Source organism: Periophthalmus magnuspinnatus, chromosome 2 (assembly GCF_009829125.3).
Source record: "Periophthalmus magnuspinnatus isolate fPerMag1 chromosome 2, fPerMag1.2.pri, whole genome shotgun sequence".
Taxonomy (NCBI): Eukaryota; Metazoa; Chordata; class Actinopteri; order Gobiiformes; family Gobiidae; genus Periophthalmus; species Periophthalmus magnuspinnatus.
In genome coordinates this window covers 17,071,347-17,089,226 of record NC_047127.1, presented here as the reverse complement: position 1 = coordinate 17,089,226, position 17,880 = coordinate 17,071,347, and the positions used below count along the sequence as shown (strand labels likewise).

The 17,880-nt window shown below is 42.8% G+C and overlaps 1 protein-coding gene across 1 annotated transcript in view; it reads left to right on the top strand.

The window, feature by feature from the left end:
• Nucleotides 1-17,550, top strand: part of LOC117382844 (phospholipid-transporting ATPase IH-like) — a 78,003-nt gene extending 60,453 nt beyond the window's left edge. Inside the window, exons 23-30 of the mRNA XM_055227770.1 lie at nt 3,806-3,951; nt 4,591-4,650; nt 4,717-4,848; nt 8,356-8,487; nt 10,465-10,530; nt 11,526-11,629; nt 12,304-12,469; nt 16,463-17,550. Coding sequence (XP_055083745.1) covers nt 3,806-3,951; nt 4,591-4,650; nt 4,717-4,848; nt 8,356-8,487; nt 10,465-10,530; nt 11,526-11,629; nt 12,304-12,469; nt 16,463-16,720 — 1,064 coding nt within the window. The 3' untranslated portion in view covers nt 16,721-17,550. The remainder of the gene's footprint in view (nt 1-3,805; nt 3,952-4,590; nt 4,651-4,716; nt 4,849-8,355; nt 8,488-10,464; nt 10,531-11,525; nt 11,630-12,303; nt 12,470-16,462) is intronic.
• The last annotated feature ends 330 nt before the right edge of the window (nt 17,551-17,880 follow it).

Sequence of the window (17,880 nt, the reverse complement as noted above, 5' to 3'; positions counted from 1 at the left end):
CTACTGCTATCTACTAATTTCAACAACTACTACTTACTGCTACTACTGTTACTGCTATTATCTGGTACTAATACTATTACTACAACAAGTACAACTACTACTTGATAGAACAAATACTACTACTTACTACTTAATACAACTCCTTTGACTACACCTTAATAACTACTAGTAACTGCTACTTCTCTACTTCAACAACTGCTACTTAGGACTACAACAACTACTGCTACTAATACTTCATACTGTTACTGCAGCTACTACTTAACTACTACTTGAACAATTACTGCTAGTTGTTAATAGCTACAACTACATTAAGTCTTTGTAATTTGCTCAATTAGTATTGTCTTCAAGCCTTAAAGAGGGAGTATTATGCAAAATGTACTTTTTGGAGCTTTACCATATTATAACGTCCCCTCATCAAAAATATGCCTGAAGATTTTTTAAATGTCAACCATTCATGTTTGAGTATTTTAGCAATCTCTCCCGGGCACTATTTGAACCCTTATGGTTAGCTGTAAGATTTTGTACAAGGCTCTGCCCACAAACCTACTTCATTCATGGTCCCACACAATAATTCTTCATACATATATATATATATACATATGTATATATATACACATATATATATATATATATATATATATATATATATATATATACATATATATATATATATATATATATATATATATATATATATATATATATATATATATATATATATATATATATATATATATACGATGTACAACACAAAATATGCTACAGCAAGGGGGAGTCAGGACGCCAGGTCAGAGTAACTCTCCAACCGGAGATTGGGTATGAAGCCCCAATAAGTATCGAGGCAGCGACTGACCTGAAAGACAAGATCATGGCCCGGATAAACACAAGGCAACCCTGAGAATGCAGCATTGAGAGCGATCCCTACCTCAACCATCACAGAGACCAATGAGCTGATATAAACTTCAGCAGCAGTGATCCTAGAGATGCTTGGCTATAAGAGCAACCATGGGAGCCATGAGAAACAATACCCACCATGGAAACGACGGTTAGAGGCTAAAATCAAGGCTGTGCGGAGAGAAGTGAGCCAACTGTCAAAGGCCCAGAGAGGTGCAATGAAAAAACAAGTGCCCAAGAGGTACAGCCAGATGCCCATACCTGAAGCACTGGAAACTGCCAAACAAAGGCTCCAAGCCTTGGCCAGCTGCCTAAAGAGGTACACACGAGATAATGAAGCCAGATGAATAAACCGTCTGTTCATAACACAACCGGCGAAAGTGTACGCTCAATGGCAGGGTAATAACACCAGAGCAGACCTACCAAGGCTGGAAACCGAACAGCGATGCACAGTGGCTAGTGGCTCTGAGAGAAGACCACAGCAACCTTCCTGAACAGAATCCAGTCGCCATCACAGTGGCAGACATCCAGGAAAGAGTCTCAGGCATGAAAAACTGGACCGCACCAGGCCCTGACATGATCCACGCCTACTGGCTAAAGAAGCTCACTGCTCTCCATGAGCACCTGGCAGCACAAACGAACCAGCTGCTAATGGATGGGACACCCTGAATGGCTAACTGAAGGGCGTACGATCTTGATCCAGAAGGATCCCTCAAAGGGTACTGTCCTATTCAACTATCGACCAATAACCTGTCTCTCCACAACATGGAAGCTCATGTCAGGCATCATAAGTGGGCACATGGATCAATACATGAGCACAGCGCAGAAGGGCATTGGCAAAGATACCAGGGGAGCCAAACACCAGCTCCTGGTAGACTGGACAGTTGCCCGAGACTGCAGAACCTGTAAGACCAACCTGTGCACTGCCTGGATTAATTACAAGAAAGCCTACAACTCAATGCCACACACATGGTGTTGTGGGAGGTTGTGGAAAACCACCCTTGAGGCCAATGGCAAGCCACTTGCACAAGTAACCATCAAATGTGGCATATACCAAAGAGACGCACTGTCCCAACTGCTGTTCTGCATAGGTCTGAATCTTCTCAGCCAAATCATCAGCAACACCGACTCAGGAATACAATTACTGATATACAATTACTGATACCGACTCAGGAATGGGCCTACCATCAGTCACCTCCTCTACATGGATGACATCAAGCTGTACGCTAAGAATGAGTGAGACATCAACTCACTGATCCTCACCATGAGGATCTAACAGCACAGACTTTGGACTGTCATTCGGCTTGAGAAGTGTAGCCGGATGGTGACAAAGAGAGGGAAGGTAGATACCCAGCAGGAATCATAAGCTGGCCAAAGGAGGAGATGCAGACCACAGATGTTAAGACCCAAATGCATGACGGGTTCCATCCCAAATCCAGCACCCTGAAACTGTATGCGAGCCATACGGAAGGAGACTGAGGACTAGTGAGTGTAAGAGCCACAGTCCAGGATGAAACATCCAAGATCCATAAATACATCAAGGACAAGGCCCCAACAGATGATGTGCTCAGCGAACGCCTCAGACAGTGGAGCGCAGAGGAAGAGGTGCTGGAGGAACCATCATGGAAGGACAAGCCCCTGCACGGGATGCACCACCGGAACATAACTGAAGTGGCTGTTATCATTAAATCCTACCAATGGCTTGAGAGAGCTGGTCTGAAGGACAGCACAGAGGCACTCATGCTAGGCTACACAGGAGCAGGCCTTGAGCATCAGAGCAATAGAGGCCCAGATCTACCACACCAGACAAGACCCAAGGTGTAGGCTGTGCAGAGATGCCCCTGAGACAATGCAGCACATAACTGCAGGGTGTAAGATGCTGGCAGGGAAAGCATACATAGAACGGCAAAACCAAGTGGCAGGCAAAGTGTACAGAAACATCTGTGCAGAGTACGGACTGGAAACCCCAAGATCAAGGTGGAAAACACCTCCAAAGGTAGTGGAGAATGATCGAGCTCCTGTGGGACTTCCAGATACAGACTGACAGAATGGTGACGGCGAAACAACCGACATTGTGGTAGATAAACAACAGAGCAAAGAAGTTGTGGTGGACATCGCAATACCAAATTATGGGAACATCAGGAAAAAGGAACATGAGAAACTAGAGAAATACCAGGGGCTCAAAGAAGAGCTGGAGAAGGCCTGGAAGGTGAAGGTATCAGTGTTGCCCGTGGTCATCGGAGCACTCGGGGCAGTGACTCCCAAACTGGAGGAGTGGCAGATCCCAGGAACAGATCCCAGGAAAAACATCAGATATCTCAGTCCAGAAAAGTGCAGTACTAGGAACAGCAAAGATACTGCGCAGAACCCTCAACCTCCCAGGCCCCGAGGTCCTGAGCATGGCAAAGGATGAGACCACCCACGGAGGGTGAGAAGGATATATATATATATATATATATATATATATATATATATATATATATATATATATATATATATATATATATATATATATATAAACATGATACAAAACTGTACACAGCAACTTGACAAACCTAACGATGTGCGCAGTAGTTTAAATATTGGGATACACAATGATTCTGTTGCGGTAGCGCTCTGAAGGGGGAGTAACTTAGCACGGAGAGGAAAGGGAAGGGGGAGCTCAGAGCATCAAAAAACGAAAGTGAAACTTGTAAAGCAAGTTAATACATTGTTTTCAGTCAATAAAGCATTTTTTAAACAATAAAAGGTACTCTAAATATGTTTTATGTAAGCAATACCCCATAGAAGTAAAATACCCCCTCTTTAATACTGCCTAGAAGTAAAATACCCCCTCTTTAATACCGCCTAGAAGTAAAATACTCACTTTTTAAACTCGAACTTAACAATTTTATTTTGTTTTTTCCTGAAGGTATCATGGGTAAAGAGGGCCGACAGGCTGTGAGGAACAGTGACTATGCCATCCCAAAGTTTAAACACCTCAAAAAACTGCTCCTGGTGCACGGACACTACTACTACATCCGAATATCCGAGCTCGTGCAGTACTTTTTCTACAAGGTAATATCCCTTGTATTTTAGAACATGTTTGTAAAGGGTTTGTAACTACAGAGTTATCAGCTTTTACACAGAATAACACCTCATGGAGAAACAGGGAGGGCATCTGCCACAAAGGAGACAGGAAATTATCAAAAAATGCAGAATTTGTGATTTGATCATTGATTTTGATTAAGTTGTAATGAATCTTGCAGCCCTGTTACAGCTTTCACTAATAATATGGCCAGAATCAGAGACTAAACCAGGACTTGAATATGGTGTATTTCAGAACTATTCTTTGACTATTCTGGACCAGAACTGAACCAGTCCAAAACAGGTCTAAATCGGGGTCTCAACCAGGACTGAACTAGGTCTGAAGGTTTATTTTAGAATGAACTTTTGACTATTTTGGATCTAAACAAAGCCTGAACAAGGACCAAACCAGGGACTAGACCAGGGACTTGAGCAGGGACTACACCAGGGACTAGGGTTTAAACAAAAACTATAGGTTCTTTCTTCTGCATTCTATCTGGTAAATATTTTGTACAGTATAGTTTTGAACAAATAGCTTTTATGGCATTTACCAATATGATGCAGGTGTTCATTACAACTGTTTTTTTAATGTGAATTTGTGAATTAATTTGAAATATTTTGTTTTTGCAGAATGTAGTGTTCATCTTTCCTCAGTTTTTGTACCAGTTTTTCTGTGGATTCTCACAACAGGTAACTTCTCACTATTATCTATAAATATTTTATTCTATTATTTATTTATTTATTTATTATTTTCAGCCTTTGTACGACACGGCCTTCCTGACCCTGTACAATATCAGTTTCACGTCTCTGCCTATTCTGGCATATAGCCTCATCGAACAGCACATAAACATGGACATACTGAAGAAGGACCCTACACTCTACAGGTACCTAAAACATCTATTCTGTTTTCTATCCATCCATCCATCCATTTTCTTCCGCTTATCCGGGGCCGGGTCGCGGTGGCAGCAGTCTAAGCAGGGACTCCCAAACTTCCCTCACCCCAGACACGTCCTCCAGCTCCTCCGGTGGGATCCCAAGGCGTTCCCAGGCCAGCCAAGAGACATAGTCCCTCCAGCGTGTCCTGGGTCTTCCCCGGGGCCTCCTCCCGGTGGGACATGCCCAGAACACCTCCCTAGGGAGGCGTCTAGGAGGCATCCTGAGCAGATGCCCGAGCCACCTCAGCTGGCTCCTCTCAACGTGTAGAAGCAGCGGCTCTACTCCGAGCTCCTCTCGTGTGACTGAGCTCCTCACCCTATCCCTAAGGGTGCACCCAGCCACTCTGAGGAGGAAACCCATTTCGGCCGCTTGTATCCGCGATCTTGTCCTTTCGGTCATTACCCAGAGCTCATGACCATAGGTGAGGGTAGGAAAGTAGATTGACGGTAAATCAAGAGCTTTGCCTTTGGGCTCAGCTCCTTCTTTACCACAACGGACCGATACAGCGACCACATCACTGCAGACGCTGCACCGATCCGCCTGTCAATCTCACGCTCCATCCTTACCTCACTCGTGAACAAGACCCCGAGGTACTTGAACTCCTCCACTTGGGGCAGAGACTCACCACCCACCTGGAGAGGGCAAACCACCTTTTTCCGGTCGAGAACTATGGCCTCGGATTTAGAGGAGCTGATTCTCATCCCAGCCACTTCACACTCGGCTGCAAACCGCCCCAGTGCCTGCTGCAGGTCCTGGCTCGATGAAGCCATCAGGACAACATCATCCGCAAACAGCAGAGATGAAATCCTGTGGTTCCCGAACCAGACCCCTTCCGGCCCCTGGCTGCGCCTAGAAATTCTGTCCATAAATATATTGAACAGAACTGGTGACAAAGGGCAGCCCTGGCGGAGTCCAACATGCACCGGGAACAGGTCTGACTTACTTCCGGCAATGCGAACACAGCTCCTGCTCCGGTCATACAGGGACCGCACAGCCCTTAGCAAAGGGCCCCGGACCCCATACTCCCGGAGCACCCCCCAAAGGACACCACGAGGGACACGGTCGAATGCCTTCTTCAAATCCACAAAACACATGTGGACTGGTTGGGTAAACTCCCATGAGCCCCCGAGGACCCGATGGAGAGTATAAAGCTGGTCCAGTGTTCCATGACCGGGACGAAAACCACACTGCTCCTCCTGAATCCGAGGTTCGACTATCGGTCGGATTCTCCTCTCCAGTACCCTGGAGTAGACCTTACCGGGAAGGCTGAGGAGTGTGATTCCCCTGTAATTGGAACACACCCTCCGGTCCCCCTTCTTATACAGAGAGACCACCACCCTGGTCTGCCACTCCAGTGGTACTTTCCCCAACCGCCACGCGATGTTGCAGAGACGTGTCAGCCAAGACAGTCCCACAACATCCAGAGACTTGAGGTACTCGGGAGGGATCTCGTCCACCCCCGGAGCCTTGCCACCGAGGAGCTTGCTAACCACCTTGGTGACTTCAGCCAGGGTGATGGACGAGTCCGCCTCCGGGTCCCCAGTCTCTGCTTCCTCCTCGGAAGACATGACGGGGGGATTGAGGAGATCCTCAAAGTATTCATTCCACCGCCCGACAACATCCCCAGTCGAGGTCAGCAGCTCTCCACCCGCACTGTAAACAGTGTTGGTGAAGCACTGCTTCCCCCTCCTGAGGCGTCTGACGGTTTGCCAGAATTTCTTTGAGGCCGTCCGATAGTCTTTCTCCATGGCCTCCCCGAACTCCTCCCAACCCCGAGTTTTTGCCTCTGTGACCACACGAGTCGCGGCAGGCTTGGCCCGCCGGTACTCACCGGCTGCCTCAGGAGTCCCATGAGCCAACAAGGCTCGATAGGACTCCTTCAGCTTGACGGCATCCCTTACTTCCATTGTCCACCACCGGGTTCGGGGATTGCCGCCATGACAAGCACCACAGACTTTATGACCACAGCTACGAGTGGCCGCATTGACAATAGAGGTGGAGAACATGGCCCACTCGGAGTCCATGTCTCCAGCCTCCCCCGGGATCAGGAAGAAGTTCTCCCGGAGGTGTGAGTTGAAGACCCCTCTGACAGAGGGCTCTGCCAGGCGTTCCCAACAGACCCTTACAATACGCTTGGGTCTGCCAGGTCTGTGCGGCTTCCTCCGCCAGCGGATCCAACTCACCACCAGGTGGTGATCGGTTGACAGCTCAGCCCCTCTCTTCACCCGAGTGTCCAAGACACGCGGTTGGAGGTCAAATGACACGACAACAAAGTCGATCATCGACCTCCGACCTAGAGTGTCCTGGTGCCACGTGCACCGATGGACACCCTTGTGCTCGAACATGGTGTTTGTTATGGACAAACTGTGATTAGCACAGAAGTCCAATAACAAAACACCACTCGGGTTCAGATCAGGGAGGCCGTTCTTCCCAATCACGCCCCTCCAGGTGTCACTGTCGTTACCCACATGGGCGTTGAAGTCCCCCAGGAGAACAACGGAGTCCCCGGTTGGCGCACTGTAGTACCCCTCCCAGGGACTCCAAGAAGGCCGGGTACTCCGCACTGCTCTTTGGCCCATAGGCTGACACAACAGTGAGATACCTGTCCCCGAACCGAAGGCGCAGGGACGCGACCCTCTCGTTCACCGGAGTGAACCCCAACACGAAGCGGCTGAGCTGTGGGGCAATGAGCAAGCCCACACCAGCTCGCCGCCTCTCCCCCGCGGGCAACGCCAGAGAAATGAAGAGTCCAGCCCCTCTCAAGAAGTTGGGTTCCAGAGCCCAAACTGTGCGTGGAGGCGAGGCCGACTATATCTAGTCGGTAACGCTCAACCTCCCGCACAAGCTCCGGCTCCTTCCCCCCCAGCGAGGTGACATTCCATGTCCCCAGAGCCAGTCTCCATGTCCAGATATCCGGTCGTCGAGGCCCCCGTCTTCGACTGCCACCCAGATCTTCAAGCACCGGCCCCTTACGGATCCTCTTGCGAGTGGTGGGTCCACATGAGGATGGCCCCACGTCACTCCTTCGGGCTGAGCCTGGCCGGGCCCCGTGGGGAAAGGCCCGGCCTCCAGGCGCTCGCTGTCAAGCACCCACCCCAGGCCTGGCTCCAGGGTGGGGCCCCGGTAACACCGGTCCGGGCGACGTAAACGGCCTTGTTTTTACACTCGTCATAAGGGGCTTCTGAACCGCTCTTCGTCTGACCCGTCCCCCTGGACCTGTTTGCCATGGGTGACCCTACCAGGGGCATGAAGCCCCTGACAACATAGCTCCCAGGATCATTCGGGCACTCAAACCCCTCCACCACGTTAAGGTGGCGGTTCAGGGAGGGGTATTCTGTTTTCTACTGCAGCAAAAAATATGAGATTATACCCAGACCCAACACCACATTGATACACAGGCAAGCTAGGTAAGAGCATTTAAGAACAGCCAACCTTCATTTTAATTATTGTTATAGAGACATAGGGAAGAACTCCTTACTAAGATGGCCGACATTCATCTACTGGACTGCTCTGGGTGTTTACGAGGCTGTGGTCATGTTCTTTGGAGCCTACTTCCTGTTTGATAACACCACCTTCACTAGTAATGGACAGGTAAGGCTCACGTCAGACCTGGGTTAGACCTGGCTTAGCCCTGGGTTAGACCTGTAATAGACCCTGGCTTAGAGCCTGATTTCGACCCTGGTTTGGCACTGGTTCGGACCTGGTTCAGTCCTGGTTTAGTGCTGGTTTAGTGCTGGTTTAGTCCTGGTTTGTAGCTGGTTCAGTCCTGGCTAAGACCCAGTTTATACCTGGCTTAGACCTGAGTTAGAAAGAGAGTTGGAATCGAGTTAGACCTTGGTTTAGTCCTGATTTAGTCCATGATTTAGTCCTGGTTTAGATCTGGTTTAGTACTGGTTTAGTACTGGTTTACATAACTGTGGGTCATAGACTGTTGTTTTGAAATGTAATTTTTGATGAATATTATGTTTACAGTGAACTCAGTGTAAAATAATAAGCTCCAAGTGACCAATACAAACTTGTACAAAGTGCGGTTTTGGCGACTATATTAAAAATACCCAACATCTAAATCATTATTGTTAATCTTCATTTTTTAAACTGTATTTCATAAAATATTTCCAAAGTTAAAATGTTAATTTTGTATTTAGTTAACTAACTACACTTATTTAAAATTATTCCAACAATTTCCCAAGATTATTTACAAACTTGCTTCCTTCAGCATGGCAATATTCCTACTATATGTTTGAATATATATCTATTGAATTCTCTGGTTTAAATTACGGCTGCAAAAAATATCTGATAAATTGTGTCTTTTATTTTATTGGATACTTTGACTGTTTTTATGTTATTTATAAAATTGTGTGTGTGTGTGTGTGTGTGCGCGTGTGTGTGTGTGTGTGTGTTTATATAGATATATATATATATATATATATATATATATATAATTTAAAAAATCTTCAGTTGGCAAGTTTTACCTTAATCTGGTTAAACCTGTCAAAGGTAGAACATTGCAGCCCTAGTTTTAAGCTCTTTTCTCCAATATATTTAAAATTTTAAATTTCTGCACTCTTCATTTATTTATGTTTATTTTTTCTTGCATCATTTTATATTTCTCCTTTTTTTCGGCCTTTTCTGTTTCAAACTTTTGGCTTCTCCCTGTTCAGCTCATGACCTCCAACACTCAGATGGTAAGAACAAAATCAAATTTAAACTTTAAGCCATCTTCCATTTTAACTTCAAATTCACAACAATTAATTTCATTATGACTTTAAAATTGCTTTCGTTAATGTTTAGACTTGGTTTAGACCTGGTTTAGTTCTTGCTTTAGTCCATTTCTTCCTGCTATAGTCCTGGTTTAGTCCTAACCAAGTCCTTGTTTAGTCCTTGTTCAGTTCTACTTAAGTCCCAGTTTACTCCTGTTTAGTTATTGGTTTAGTCTTGGTGTAGTCGTGATTCAGTCCTGATTCAATACTGGTTTAATTCTGCTTAGTCCTTTTTTGTTATTCTTGAGCCCTGGTTCAATTCTGGTAGGATACTGGCTTAGTCCTAGCCAAGTTTTTGTTTAGTCTTGTTTTAGTCCTTGGTTCAGTTCTATTGTAGTCCTGGTTCAGTCCTGGCTTAGTACTGGTTAGTTTTAATCATAGTTTACTCACTGGTTTAGTCCTGATTTAGTACTGGTGTAGTTATGGTTCAGTCACGACTTACTATTGCTTAGTCCTGGTTTAGTCCTTGGTAAATCCTTGGTTCAGTCCCACTTTAGTAAACTAGACCCTGGATTAGTGCTTGTTTAGCCCTTGATTTTTCTCATTATTTTTTTTTTTACTTCATTACTAACCAAAAGTGGCACTAGCCTTGTTGCTATTCTTTCCTCAATGAAAAACTCCACTTCACAAAATTTGTTCCAAAAAGTCACCAAATTTGACCATTGTTGTTTTAAATTTAAACTTTTTACCTCATTCAACATTTTTCATTGTGAGTGATCGTTCCATAACCTACATACTCTCAGCTTTTAAATTTTTATTTCATTTAAATTTTGTCTAATTGAAATGTATTTATTTTGTATTTTTTCAGATGTTTGGAAACTGGACTTTTGGGACATTGGTCTTCACTGTTTTGGTTTTCACTGTCACTTTTAAGGCAAGTATGTAAAGTTATTTTAGTTTAAATCTGACCTAGAGTGCTTACGCCTCCTCTATAGTTATAAACTATGATACCTGTGTAAGATACCTGAATAAGTATGTTATAATTTGCACATTTTAAATCACAATATTCATCTAAAATGACGTAATAAAAGAAACAAGTGAGCTGACTTCTGCGTTAGAAAACTGTGCCCAGTGGGAGTTGACGTTGGCGTAAATGTCGACACAACAAAGTACTGCATTCTGTTGCCCCTCCTATTGATCCACATCACCCTAGAGGCAGCAGATTTTTTCATTTGTACCAAAATTAAGATAAAGAAAATAAAATGGTGAAGGAACTCCCTACATCACAGTGGGAGTGTATCAGTGGAGGTGAAAACGGTAGATCGGAGCAATGACGCCTTGAATACAGGAGATTAAAGATTACTCAAACACGAATCACTCTCAATACAACCAAATTCAATGAGAAACTTATAACATGGTTAAAAGCTCTGAGAGTTTCATTTTTCAGAATAGGTCTGTTTTAAATCCTGATGTAGTCCTGGTTTAGACTTGGGTTAAATATAAACTTTTCTGTTTGTCTCCATATTACTTTGCCTGGAATGTTCCAGAGTATGGCATTAAATATATACAAAAGCAGAAAACGCCACCAGGCCATGTCTGTGGAGAGATGACCCCGCTCCTAGAATTTAAATATTGCAAGATAATTCCAGTGAACCATTTTTCATTAAAAGGTATGAGCTGCAACAAATAAACATTAGAATGTACCAATAATTAGTAATAAAAGAGACTCAGATCTCAAATCTTATTGTATTAAGACAAATATACACCAAATGTCCTTATTTGTGCAAAGAAAAAGTACAAATAATAAATAATGAGGCCCAAAATATTGTTCCAGCTTTCAAATACTGAATGGTAAGTGCATATAGTAGTTATTGTGACAGGCCTATATGTGTATGACATTGTGTATTTAAAGTGTACCTTTGTTGACAGTTGGCGCTGGACACTCACTATTGGACGTGGATCAGCCATTTTGTGATCTGGGGCTCGCTGCTCTTCTATATTGTCTTTTCTCTGCTCTGGGGAGGCATCATCTGGTCAGTACTGCTCCGGGTTTAGAACTGGTTTAGACAGGGTTTATCCAGGGTTTAAATCTGATTAAGTCCTTGTTTTGTCTATTTTTTTTATGAAAACCCATTTTGCAGTCCTATGTCCCATAAGCTGTCATGTTTGCACAAATGTTTTCTTTTATTTTAATATATTCCTGAACTACTAGCGCATACTTTTTTAGGCAGATGTTGTCTCTTCTTACACAGATATGACACCGATGTCTCCTCTTCTATAGGCTGTCATGTTTTACAGATGTTGTCTCCTCTTCTATAGGCTGTCATGTTTGCACAGATCTTGTCTCCTCATCTATAAGCTGTCATGTTTACACAGATGTTGTCTCCTATTCTATAGGCTGTCATGTTTTACAGATGTCGTCTCCTCTTCTACAGGCTGTCATATTTACACAACTGTTGTCTCCTCTTCTATAGGCTGTCATATTTACAGATGTGGTCTCCTTTTCTATAGGCTGTCATGTTTTACAGATGTTGTCTCCTCTTCTATAGGCTGTCATGTTTACACAGATGTGATCTCCTCTTCTATGGGCTGTCATGTTTTACAGATGTTCTCTCCTCTTCTATAGGCTGTCATTTTTACAGATGTCTCCTTCTCTATAGGTTCTCATGTTTTACAGATGTTACATAGATTTGTCTATGTTCTTTAGGCCGTTCCTGAACTACCAGCGCATGTATTATGTCTTCATGCAGATGTTGTCGAGTGGTCCGGCCTGGCTCAGTATTATTTTGCTCATTGCTGCCTGTTTAGTGCCCGATGTGGCCAAGACTGTTCTGTGGAGGGCGCTATGGCCTACCACCACAGAGAAGATACAGGTGAGACAAGGGGACTTTAGGATTTAGTTTAGTTCTGGTTTAGTCCTGGGTTAGATCTTCTTAAGACCTGGGTATAGTCTTGATTTAGTCTTGGTTCAGTCTGCATTAATCAAGGTTTTTATCCTGAATTTTGATTAATTCACAAACTGGTTTAGTATGAAATTTTAGACCACTCTTACTGACCTAGTTTAGTCCTTAGTGGTTTAGACGTTGTTTTAGCCCCAGCTGATGTCTCAGGGTTTAGTCCTGGTTTAAATCTTGTATAGCCTTGATTTAGTATCCAATTTAGTCCTGGTTCAGTCCTGATTTAGTTCTGGTTTAGTCCTAGTTTAGTCCCGCTTACTCCTGGTTTAGTCTTGGTTTAGCCCGGCTTAGTTCTAGTTTTAACCGTGGTTAAGTCTTGGTTTTAGTCTTGGGTTTAATCCTGGTTTAGTCTTGGTTACATCTCTAGTTTAGTCCTAGTTTAATCTTTGTTATACTTGTTTAATCTGGTTTATCAGAGTTGTCCTGGTAAAAGTCAGTGCTCAGCACTCCTCCACGTAAATAACTGTGTGAGGCTCTTGTGCAGTGATGAAGCCCAAATGTTTTTAAATGTTTCTAAATCTTCAAACCTACAGAACTAAAGATGTTTGAGGGTTTCACTTGAACAAGTCTGAATCTAACCTGTTCCTGTTCTGCTCCTATCCTCCATCACGCCATGCTTCTCCTCTCCCTCTCCTCTCTTCTGCCGCCTCCTCCCTTACTTTCTGTTCTTGTCTCCTCACCCTCTCACTCCTCCTTCCTTCCTTGCTTCCTTTCTTCTCCTTGTCATCTCTCTCCTAACGCCTGTACCTATCTACCCATTTTGTTTTCTCCTCCCTACTCCTCTTAATCCTCCAACTTTTTCCTCCTCTCTCCTCTCCTTTTCTTCTGCCTCCTCCTTCTTTCTTTCCTTCCTATTCTTGTCTCCTCAACTTACCTACTTCTCTTTTACCCATTATCCCTCTCTTTTCTCCTCTCTCTACCCTCTGTCCTCTCCTCTTCTATCCCTCTCTCATTATCTCCTCTCCTTTTACCTCTCATCCCATCTCCCCTCTCTTGCCTTTCTCCTCTCCTTTTCTACTTCTCCTCCTCCTCTTCTCTCAGTGTAAGCGTCGTGTTCTCTCCTCTGAACATTCCACCATCTTTATGCTGACCTCTCAGACCTCCAGCAGACTCAGCCTCTAACCTCCCAAGGTGACCCCTAACTCCTAGTCTCCTACCTCACGCCTCGTCTCCTACCCCCTTGTCTTCTAACCCCTACCTCCTAGTCTCCTACCTCACGCCTCGTCTCCTACCCCCTTGTCTTCTAACCCCTACCTCCTAGTCTCCTCATCTCTTTCCTCCCAACATCTTGTGTCCTACATCCTATTCCCTACTCCTTGTCCTCGTCTACTACTCCCTAGTCTCTACCGCTTCGCCATCTAATGTCTTGAGTCCTAGTCCCTTATTCCCTTGTATCCTCCATAGAGCCTAGTCTCCTACTCCCTAGTACCCAATGCATCGTGTTCTACTTCCTGGTCTCCTACTCTTTTGTCTCCTACTGCTTTGTGTTCCATGTCCTAGTCTCCCACTCCAATGCCTTCAACGCAGTAATTCCCTGTCTACTTTGTTCCTTCCTCCTAGTCTCCTACTGCTTTGTGTCCTAGATCCTTTTTCCATCTCATAGTTCTTCTACCTCAGTTTCAAACTTCCTAGTCCCGGACATCTTGTCTTCTACTGCCTATTCCCCTACCCCTTCGTCTGCTACTGTCTTGTGTTCTGTGTCCTTGTCTTCTACATCCTAGTTTCCTACCTCCTACTCCCTTGAGTCCTACATTCTTTTTCTTCAGTTATACTCTCTTGTTTTGCATGAGCCTCATGGAACCTTTTTTAAACTATTTGACCATATGTACTTTTTGTTCTTGTGCCAATTTTCAATTTCAGTTTGTGTAATAAGTGAGCATTACTGAGTACATTATTTTCAACTTTAGGTTGATTAATCCTAGGTTTGTTTTAATTAAGCCTAACTTTGTATACTTGGGTTACCAGTCCTACCCAGGCTCAGTTAATTGTTATAGCATTTACATCTATTCTATACTTGTCCTTTTTACGAAACCGATGGGGATTTTTAAGGCCCTGGCATTCTACTACTATATATAACTGTTAAAAATGTAGGAATATTGTAGAAATTATTGGAAATTTTCTGTCAAACTAATGAGAGGGTATTTGCGCTTTCTACCTTGGTATAATGTTGTTCCCCCATCAAAAACATGCCCAAAGAACTTTTAGAACACAACTTGACAAACTTGTTGTGATGTGCAGTAAATTGTGAGTGTCTTGTGATAATACTCTGAAGGGCCAGTGAATTAGTGAGTAGAGCAAAGGGAGGGGAGATTCAGTGCGTCAAAAACAAAAGTGAAACTTCAAAAACACGTTTTTTCCAAATATAGCATTTTCAAAGCAATAAAAGGTAACATGGTGATCTAAGTGCATTATGTGTTAGCAGTTAATATCCCATAGTAAAGTGTGTGTGTATATTTTTATATGTATATATATATATATATATATATATATATATATATATATATATATATATATATATATATATACACAAATATACACTTTTTTTTATTTTATTTTATTATTTTTTTTAAGTTGAAATTGTGAATATCTGATTTACAGCGAGACACAGAGAGTTCAGATCTGGTCTTGAGGGAACATGGCAGCTCTGATTCGTTATTAGATGGAGTAGCCACATCTCGAGCTTGAAAATGGTAAAATAAAGTTAAAATAATTTGAGCCGTGGGTTTGGTAAATATTCACAGACAGACTAATAGGTGTGTTTAAATGCATTTTTGTATTTGGGTTTTAACATTGTTGCATTACTGTGTGCATGTGATTTGCATGGGACCTGATGGAATGCTTTGGGTTTAAGTCCATGTACTTAGTAACTACTTGGGTTGTGAAATGTATTGAAAAATAAGATAATAATCGAAACTAAAGCTAGATACTCATTTAGCATTCTATCTAAAAATACTAAACAAGTCACAGGACAGAAATGAACCTTTCCTGAATAGCTTTAGAATGATGAGGTATATCAGAACAAGTATAAGACCACATAGACTAGTATACACCTATGTACCACTATACTATGGAACCTACCTGGACCACTGAGGGATTACGGAGATATTAGGCCACATTTAATGTGGAAACTCACATTCTTTAGTTCAAAGAAAGTGTTATTTATCATCATTGTGGTATCGGAGTCGGTATTCCTTAGTATCGAAATAGAGTTTGAAATTTTAGCATCGTTACAACACTATAACTCCTATCCCTGCAATTAAGAAGTTACAAGTTATGGTATTAATTATGCAGTTACTAAGCCAGAATCTCTCTTAATAAACAATGTTGTCATTATTAATTAAGTCTAGTTAGTATGCTTTATTAACTTATAAAGTGTATGTAATTGTATTTACCCTATACTTACTACGTCTTCATTATCTTTGCTATGGATCATGTGTAGTAGTAACAGTAGTAGTTTATATTTTATGATTAGAATATGAAAAATGTATACAATTTAATATTAGCTCTCGTTTCTATTGCCATTTTCTGAAATTGACTTGTTGCCAGAGATTTCCTTGTTGCTAAGTACATGGACACATGGAGTTTTTCGGTTGCTTTGCAGTGGTTTGGACTTAAAAATTTGTTTTCACAGCTGGTCAAAGGGTATGCAAGTTTTATATAATATTTGTAGTAGTAGTAGTAGTAGTAGTAGTAGTAATAGCAGTAGTAGTAGTAGTAGCAGCAATAATTGTAGCAGTAACAGTAGTAGTTGCATATCCTATATTTGAGACCCTTTTAAACACAAAAAATATTGTAAGATTTAAACACAAAATTTCATTTTTGATGGCTGTGATCACAAACTTACCTGTCTCTCTCGTCCATCTTGTTTTTCTTTTTGGAAATAACTCCTCATTCTCTCTTCTCCTCCAGAGAGCGGATCGCCTGTACCAGGGACACCTCTCGGACTTCACCCCACTCTCCTCTCTCCGTCCTGGGCTAAACTCTGACTTAGATTCCCCCCGTGTCCTGGAGGCCCAGAGGAGCAGGTCTGGACACAACGTAAAGAAAGTCATGTTCACCAGGTGGCGCTATAGAGGCTTCACAGATTACTGCAGCTTCACTCCTCTGCTGCCCCAGTTCAGTCCTGGGACTAAGTACGGAGGGACTGGGCGCGAGGAGAGGGTTTAGACAAGGACTAGACCAACACAGAACCAGGACTACACCATGACTGAACCAGGACTAAACCAGATAGCACTGCAGTTTGTCAGCAGTACCAAACTGTCTACAGTAACTGCTGTGTCCAAAACTTTACCCAAACATAAACTGTCCTTCAGGGAGACTCCGTTTCTCAGCAGAACTACAGGTGCCGTTTACGCGACAGTCGGCTAAAGACACACTCACCCCGGACTGTAGGCCACAGGCACATGCCCACAGGAGACTGTACGGGCGACTGTTGGATTAGTCCCAATTTAGTCCAGGCTTAGTCCAGATTTAGTCCATGTTTAGTCTAGGCTTAGATCAGGTTTACTCCAACTTCAATTCTGCTTCACTCCTTGATAAGACTTAAGATGCATTCAATTAGAACCAAACCAGGAGAGGAAAAAGTCTTAGTTTAGTCCCTGGTCTAAGTCCCTAGTTCACCAAGTCTAAATCAGGACAGTACTTGGACTTTCCTAGGACTACATCTGGACTACAGCAGGGCTTGGTTCAGATCTAAACTAAACCAGGACTAAATTAAGACTTGACAGTTATTAGCACTTACCTTCTATAACCATTTAAACTATTTTAAATCAGAAATGGAACTGGAATAAGACCAGGTCTTACGAACTAAACTGAAGTGTCCTTGAACACCTCACAACTCACAGGATTCTAGGAAAGATGTCAAACACTGTAAAAAAAAAAAAAAAAATGCACTGGATTTGTTTAATTTAATTTGTTTATGAAATGTTTTTGAAAATATTACTTTTTTATATATATAAAATGACTCTAATGCTGAACTTTACAAGCTAATTGTATTTTGCCAAAGTGAGTCAATCTTAAAGTGCCCCATATTATTGTTTTCTATAATATAATCTATAATTATAATTAATTCTAATATTGTTTCCTCATCACAAACATACCTGGAGTTGTGTTTTGTTTCATTCACACATGTTTAACACACACCCCCTGCATATTTAGACTAAGTTCTTTTCTCAGACAGAAAACACTCTGCTCCAACTTTGTAATGTCATGTGGTAATACAGGAAGTGCTCCACTGTGTTTTTGAACTCCATACAACTTCACTAAAATTATTTGGATAATTTCAGCTCCAGAATTGCCAATCTCCACTAAACAAATGGCAAAAGGTA